The sequence below is a fragment of the Octodon degus genome, unplaced genomic scaffold (genome assembly GCF_000260255.1).
Source record: "Octodon degus isolate 3935 unplaced genomic scaffold, OctDeg1.0 scaffold00055, whole genome shotgun sequence".
Taxonomy (NCBI): Eukaryota; Metazoa; Chordata; class Mammalia; order Rodentia; family Octodontidae; genus Octodon; species Octodon degus.
Genome location: NW_004524631.1, coordinates 6,104,846 through 6,113,118, shown reverse-complemented (window position 1 = coordinate 6,113,118; position 8,273 = coordinate 6,104,846). Strand labels below are relative to the sequence as shown.

General features: G+C 42.9%; 1 protein-coding gene across 4 annotated transcripts in view; it reads left to right on the top strand.

The window, feature by feature from the left end:
- Skil (SKI like proto-oncogene) overlaps positions 1-8,273 on the top strand; it is a 24,262-nt gene that overhangs the window by 574 nt on the left and 15,415 nt on the right. For 2 of the 4 annotated variants that reach the window (XM_023717841.1, XM_004633460.2), the window contains exons 1-2: positions 593-682; positions 2,254-4,009. In XM_023717841.1, the coding sequence (XP_023573609.1) occupies positions 2,912-4,009 (1,098 nt within the window). In that variant the 5' untranslated portion in view covers positions 593-682; positions 2,254-2,911. Of the gene's footprint in view, positions 1-592; positions 683-1,201; positions 1,321-2,253; positions 4,010-8,273 lie in introns of those variants that run through there. The other 2 variants (XM_023717840.1, XM_023717839.1) reach the window with 2 other exon arrangements.

Sequence of the window (8,273 nt, the reverse complement as noted above, 5' to 3'; positions counted from 1 at the left end):
CCGGGCGGCCCTCGCCCGCCACCGGGGTCGCGCACAGTGCACCGTGCGGCCACCCCGCCCCCTCCCGGCTTCCCCTCCTCCCCGGGGCGCTCCGGCGGTCTGGCCGGTCCCCCAGAGCTGCGGGTGGGGCGAGGGCGGGGCGGCGGTGGCCCCAGACAGCCGGCTGGGCGACTCGAGGAAGGAAGGAGGGAGGGAGGGTAGGAGGGAGCGGCGGTGGGGGTGGGGCGGGAGGGAACATCCTGTCTGCGCCGTGCACCGCAGACAGCGTCGCGCGCCAGCCGCCCAGACGGCGCGCGGGCCCGGAGCGCGCATGGGGGAGGGGCGCGCGCGTGAGGCGACAGGTCGGGGCAGCCCTGAGGAGCCACAATAGGCCAGACGGCGCGCGCGCTCCTGAGGGGGCTGGGAGCCGGAGGTGGCGGTGGCGACGCGGGCGGGCGGCTGCGCGCGCGGCCCTCGCTGTTGGCTCGGGTCCCCTCCCCTCCTCCCCGCCGCCCTCGCTCTCCCCCGGGCGGCCGGAGACGGCGGCGGCGTCTGCGGGAAGCCGAGTGTCTCCGCAGTGACGTGGGCGGGCCGAGGGCTCGGTGACGTCAGAGGGCTGTGTGTAGCGATGTGTGTGGGGTTCGGAGCGGCGCCGGCACAGCCGAAGGGAGCGGGCGAGTGGCGGCGACGGCGGCGGGCACAGGTGCGGCCCCAGCTCGCGGGGGGACGCGGCGGGAGGCGGGGGGCGCGCGGCTTTGGCGGCGCCCGAGCAATGGGGAGTTCAGCAAACCGGTGGAGCTTCCCAGGGGCGCGGAGGCCAGAGCAGGGGGTCCGGATGCGCGGGTCCCGGGTGGGATCGTGGCCGGGCGGCGCGCGGGGCGGGTGTCCCACGACGGGTCGCACCTCGCTGACCCCGGGCGGTGCGCGCGGCTGGAGAGACGCTGCACTTGACCGGATCCGCCAGGTCCCTGAGACCTGGACGCCCGTCACCGCCCCCGCCCGTCTGCGCCCGGCGGGGATGACCTGGGCTGGCCCAGGGCGCCCGGCGGCGCGGGGTCCGGGAGTGGCGCCCGCTCGCCCGCGGTCCCTAATGGGGTCAGACTCTGGGCGGGCGGGCGGGCGGGGGGAGGTGCAGCCTTGGGGCGCGGAGGTAACACTGGAGAAGTTCGCGGGGAGCGGGCGCGCGGGGTTTTCCACGGCCCTTCCGGCAGCCCCCGCCGTGGGGCGGTGCTGGAGGGCGCTTGGGGTTATCCTAGGCTCAGGGGTGGTGGTGGGGACTCCTCCGCCTACTTCCCTCCACCTCGCTCACAGCCCGCGGACGTCCTGGGTCTCCCGTTCCAGGTCCTCACCCCTTAAGGTTAAGGATGGGTGGGTGGCTTTGCGTGGGCGGAGCGCTTTGGAGTTTGGGTGCTCCCCCAGTCTAGGTCGTGCCTCCTGCCCTCTGCCTGGCTCTGCGTGGGCTGAGGAGCCCCTGTGGTGGCGAAAGTCGGTAGGATAGCTGGTGGCCTTCACTCTTGATCCTTTAGATTTGTTTTAAGGTAAATTGTTGAGAGTTTGGAAAGCCAGATATTCTATTTATTGTATTTCATGTGGGTTTTCTCTAAAGAAGGAAGTGGAAGAAGTATCTTTTCTTTTTCTCTCTTCCTCCATTTGCATTCTTTGTGAGAGGGCTGTCTGCCTTGTGCTTTTTGTCCCGGATTAATCTTGTTCAAGGATGGAGATTCCGAGGCATGGAGTACTAAGCTTTTGGTTTCTTTTAAGCAAATTCACTAACCCTTTTAAAGGGAAAGTTAATTTTTACCTACAGTCATTCCAGAAAAATAGTACACATAGGGCAGACGAATTAATGCTCTTGAGATTGTAACTTAATTACATGTGGTTGCTATATTTTTTTTGGGGGGGTGACGGAACCAGACTGCCTTTTTAAATATTAGGAAATGAAGTACAGTAATGGATTACCTTTTAGTTTAAGTGGCACAACAGCAAGCTTCTAAGTTTTGTTTAAGGTGCTCTGTTTAAAGTTCTTCCTATTTTAAATTTGAGTAGCCTTCCTGCTTAAGAGGGATGTTTTTGCTTTGTTTACCCACCTTCTGAATTGCTTTCCTATTTAAATGAAGGTTCTTGTGGTTAACTGGTGCTAGTTTTAAAGAAATCACTCAAGTGTCACCTTTGCTAAAGTGAACTCGGTTTAAGAGTAAGAAATTGGTTTCATACTGACCCTTTGGCCTCTGGAACAAATTCAAATGTAACTCCCCCATCCCCCTTGTCTTCCAGATTCATTAAAAGAACGACGAACCATAATCCTTGAAGATTACTGAGCAGTTTTCCCTTAAATATAATTTTTGATAATAGAAATTCAAGTGGAGTCGGAGGTGCTTCTTATCGGTGTGATTTGTACAAGTCTTCAGTTTGTCAACAGAGACCAACAGACCACTTTTAGAAGACGTTACCCCCGCCACTCTTAAGTGTTCTTGGTGGCAAAAATTTAGTTTGTGTACATCGTTTTAACTTGTGTCTGAGTCTAGGTTTTATGGCACAGTAATGGCATGAACTTTAACACCTGCTTTATTTGAAAAAAGTAAAACAGCCATACCAAACCATTGTATTGAACTTGGACTTCTTTAATTGAGAACTTGATATCTTTGCTTTATGTATACCTGAAGAATTCAAGAAAACAGAAGCTTCCTTAGAAGTGTGCCTCATAAGATTATATTCTTAGTTATTAGCAGCAAAACAAGAAATTTTATAGCATTTGCAGGAAATTATATTAAGATATAAGCGCCAAAACAAAGTTGCAAAATCAGTTCAGATTTCTCTTTGGAGATTAATATTTTCCAAGAGTAAGTTGTGTTTGTATACATTTATTCTCTCCTCAAAGAAGAAACTAAATAAAAATGCAAATATCAGACTTAATTATTTAAATAGTGTAGCAATGGAAAACCTTCAGACAAATTTCTCCTTAGCTCAGGGCGCAAATAAGAAACTCAATTTGATGGGGGATGATGGTAGCCCTCCGGTGAAAAAAATGATGACGGATATTCATGCAACTGGAAAAACTGTTAATAAGGTGCCAACAGTAAAGAAGGAGCATCCGGATGATTATGGAGAAGCACCAATGGAAACTGATGGAGAACTTGTCAAGCGAACGTGTACTTCCATGCCTGAACCTTTAAATTTAAACCCCAGTTTGAAACACACATTGGCACAATTCCATTTAAGTAGTCAGAGCTCTCTGGGTGGACCAGCAGCATTTTCTGCTCGGTATTCCCAAGAAAGCATGTCACCCACTGTATTTCTGCCTCTTCCATCTCCTCAGGTTCTTCCTGGCCCGCTGCTTATCCCTTCTGATAGCTCCACAGAGCTCACCCAGACTGTTTTGGAAGGGGAGTCTGTTTCTTGTTTTCAAGTTGGAGGCGAAAAGAGACTCTGTTTGCCCCAAGTCTTAAATTCTGTTCTCCGAGAATTTTCACTTCAGCAGATAAATACAGTGTGTGATGAATTATATATATACTGTTCAAGGTGCACATCAGACCAGCTTCACATCTTGAAGGTCCTGGGAATACTTCCATTCAATGCTCCATCCTGTGGGCTGATCACATTAACTGATGCACAAAGACTGTGTAATGCTTTATTGCGGCCACGAACTTTTCTCCAAAATGGTAGCATACTTCCTGCTAAAAACTCTTTGGCCCAGTTAAAGGAAACTGGCAGTGCCTTTGAAGTGGAACATGAATGCTTGGGCAAATGTCAGGGTCTGTTTGCACCTCAGTTTTATGTGCAGCCTGATGCTCCATGTATTCAGTGTCTGGAGTGCTGTGGAATGTTTGCACCCCAGACATTTGTGATGCATTCTCACAGATCACCTGACAAAAGAACTTGCCACTGGGGCTTCGAATCAGCCAAATGGCATTGTTACCTTCATGTGAACCAAAAATACTTAGGGACACCTGAAGAAAAGAAATTGAAGATAATTTTAGAGGAAATGAAGGAAAAATTTAACATGAGAAATGGAAAGAGAACTCAATCCAAGGCAAGTTTATTTTTTTAAAGTAGCAATTTTGAATGATAGTGGTTTATTTTGAAATCAAAATTCTGTATTTATCATATGACTTGTGTTTTGAAAAACACTTCAGCAAAAAAGACTGTTCAAAGTATTTGTGTTGGAATTTTAGTATTTTCCTTCGTATTTTGGGCTTTTGACTCCAAACTTCCCAAGAGAGGATAATTCCCATTTTACAGATAGAGCCAATGAGTTCCGGAGGCAAATGGCTTTCCCAAAATTATGTGACCAAAACTGGGGGAGCTTGGGCCGTGTTTTGATCTGTTGTCTTTTTCACACATCCTACTTCTTGATGACTAAATCTGTTGTTTTCCTAGGACTCAAGATAATTTACACTTTGCTGTTACGGTGCTCTCTCACTGGCAAATGATAGTCCGGGCTAGCCTAAACCATGTGGGGTCCTAAGGCAGCCTTTTTGAAAAAGTGTACTGATGCCCTAGGTTGGACCGTTACGTTTGATTAGTGTAGCAAACAAGTAGAAAAGAAGTTTGAAGAATTTGATTCTAGGGAAGAACTTATTTTTCTGAGCCATCTCCATGGCCCCTGAATTTGTGATTCTAGAAACAGGGTTTTTTTAAAAAAAAATTAAAATATGACACTAAGGATGAAATTTAGATTAATAAAATATTAATAAAACAACCTATCGGCAAAAAAGATCTTAAACTCACTTTTTCTCACTGCTTTTCTTGGTAGGCTAAGCTAATATCTTCTTTGTAATTAAGATTTTGAATGCTTTTTTTTTTTTTTTTTTGTGGAACTGGGGATTGAACTCAGACCCTTGTGCTTGCCAGGGAAGCTCTTATTCTACTGAGCCATCTCCCCGGCCCCCAAGATTTTGAATGACTGGGTAATGAGATTTGAATTTTTAAATAATGCGTTTGAACTGGTTATGTTAAATGTTTTCCCACTTGATTTAATTCATATATAATATCAGTGGATAATGGTAAGTATTTAAAATGTGTCAAGCATTGCTTTAGAAGTCTTACCTAATTTTATTTTTACAACAAAATGTTGGCCATGTTTTAATAACTTCGAAATTTTTCCATTACGAAATAGCTCTGTCCTATTTCACAGAAGAAATGAATGAAGCATATTAAATGACCTACTGAAGGTTCCCAGCAAAGTAAGTTAGGGCTTGGATTGGAATTTAAGATTAGATGTTCTGGGCTTTCAATGTCATGGTGCTTCCAAGGTTTTGAGGGAAATTTAGTCAAATGTAGTTTTATGACAGGTTTGCTTTGGAAGCTCAATGAAGATGACATCTTTAGACTCTCAATTTAGGGTAATTTGCTGCTTGCTGCTCTCCAAGTTTCTTGAAATCCTTGTCAGTGGCAACCAGATTTATATTCTTCAGCTTCATGTATTGATTTATTTTAAAACAATTAATTTGGAGCCAGCATGGCAAAACTGTAAAACTAGGGTCACAGTTGTATTCGTGCAGGGTCAGCTTTGTGCTCAGGGGATCTGTATTTTCACAATTTGGAATACCCCTTTTGATACTTAGCATATCTTGGCCCCACACTAATTAGAGCCCCAAAGATTATGTGTCTGTAGGTAGTCATGTTATTTGCCAGATATATTGATTGCTTGCCTCTTCGTTACACTTGACCTAAACATTTTTGAGATAAAATAAAATACCTTGTCTATGTTCCTTCGCTTGTGTGTGTATGGGAAAAAAAACCCAAAATGGTGGTGGTGGTGGGGAGGGTTGCCTAACTGAAAATGAGTGTGCTAAGGTTTAACTAAAATTGAAGCCATTGTTTATCTGGACTGTAGTCTCTTATTGTCCTATAATTTATTAATTCAAATGCATTTTTGGGTTTGGGAAGGTGTGAGTTTTTCCTTTCCTCATCTCTTTGTTGTGCTTTTAATTTTTTTTTCTTCAGTATTTGCTTTAGTTCTTTGGTGGTGTGTTTTATTACTTTCAATTTTATATGCATTGAAGAGAATTTAAGAAAATTTCCAACAATTTAATCTGTAAGAAAATACCTTTTTAGCTCATGTTGTATACATGCTTGAGGTTTTTTTCTTTGTGTTTTGTGCAGTATGTTTTAAAAATTACTCCTGAGAATGCCATGAGGAACTGAAAATCAAAAAACAAACAACAAAAACCACTGTGAGGTAGTCCCCACCCCACAGTATAGTGGGAATTGAACCCAGGGCCTTTGCACTGAGCTGCACACATTCCCAGCAATTTATTCGTGTACTTTTAAAATTTGAGACAGTTACCTAAGTTATTTACTCACTCTGGCCGGACTTTCACTTTGCATCCACCTTACCTCAGCCTCCTAGAGTGCTGGAATTACAGGATTGTGCAACTGAGCCCATCAGTATACTTTTGAGGGTCTGTGATGAAAGTAAGTAGAATTCTTCCTCCTGGCAGATGAAAAATTAGTTCCAAATGGGAAACATGTTCCTGGTTGTATAATTGATAGATTGTGACTTGAATGCAGGTCTTCTGACTTGAAGTCTAGTAATTTTCCATACTTTGCCTAGAAGCAGAAACGATTCTGTATAAACCTCTCTCTCTCTCTCTGTATATGTATATGCATATATATAATTATATGTTTTATATAATACATGTATGTTAAGGTATTTAACTGGAAAGGGAAAGGGAGATAGTTCTTTAGTTGGGAACATTTTCATTATCGTCAATGAGTCATTTGTTGGCAAAAAAACTAAATGGACCAGAGGAAGGTCATTTTAAAAAGTCAAGCCAGGCTTTCTTTCCCTTTTTTTTTTTTAAAAAAAACACTGCTAAATTTATTAACATGTTATGTAAATGACCTTATGTTTAGTATAAATGTAATTTAATAAGCTTATATAGTCAAAGCATTACTTTTGAATTAAAAAAGCCCTGAAACTCAATAGGCAATTGTTTGAAATGTAGCAACTTGATTATTTTAAAGAATGAAAATTATATTAATGACCAATAAACTACTTATTTGCATGGCTAATAGCTATATTAATTTGATCACTTAAGTGTTGTATTTAGATGGGAGAAATGAGTTGTACAAAGTTAGCATTCTGAGTGAAGATCTGAATTCTTTGTAGAAACTGAAGTGTTCTGAGCTCTTTCTTTTTCAGATCATAAGAAAGATGCTTCGTATTGGACCTGCTGTGCAGTATGGTATTACCAGATTTTCCCAGATGAGCATTTTGTGTGTGTGTGGGTTTTTTTTTTTTTTTTTTTGTGATACCAGGGATCAAACTGAAGACCTTGAGCTTGCCAGGCAGGTGCTTAAGCCACTGAGCTATCTCCCTGGCCCCCATTTTGTGTTTTTTAATTAGAATAAATGGCTATTTTATTTTATAGAGTACCAATACATGCAAAAATATCACTTCTGTTTTTTAAATCTTCAGTGATTATTCCATCAAATCAGATTTAGGTCACATTTCTCTGTGGGAAAACATTGCTAAGCAAGTTGATCATTTATAAATAAAATTTAAAGGTTAATCTTTACTTCAAAGTACTTTCAAGCACATTAGAATAGGCCATTTATAGTAAGTTGATAACACAGTTATAGTTGATTCTTGTCTGTGACAGTATGGCTGACCATCTCCATTTCATTTACCATTCATGGATGGTCTATACCATTAAAAATATGACAAAAATTAGATTTTCCTAAAATTCAGACTCGACTCCTTAAAAGTAAATAAACTACTATACCTTTCGGGAAAGGTATAAGATAAACTCTGTACTTTATAGATGGCCTAAAGATAATTAGTTTAAAATGTTTTCCCTGGTTGGTAGCGCACACACTTACCATACATGTATTCTGGGCCGTGTATGTTATCTCTAGGACACAAAAAAACTAACAAAAAAATTTTCCCTGAGAGCATATTGGCCGTTCATTACCTTTAGTTTTGAAATTTTGTCTTCATTTAATTTTGTAAAGGTCATTGGAATAATAAGAGTACAAAAAAAGTCTCTCCTTTTTTAAGCTGTTTTTCATTTCAGAATGTGCTTCTCAATATTAACCTGAAGGGGACAAGGAAATACATTAGAGAGAATGGGCAACTACAAAGAGTAGTGATGGAACAAAATGTGTTTAATGTTAGTTTTGTATTTCATGGTAGTGTGTTACCTCGGGTATAATTTATATTTTGTGATTTGCAGAAATTTTGATCAAATAAGTATAAAATCAGTCAGAGGAAGTATCTGAGTATCTGCAAACATGAGGCACCACTGTCAGTATTGTCTAACTTCTTGGAATTAATAACTTTCCCTAAG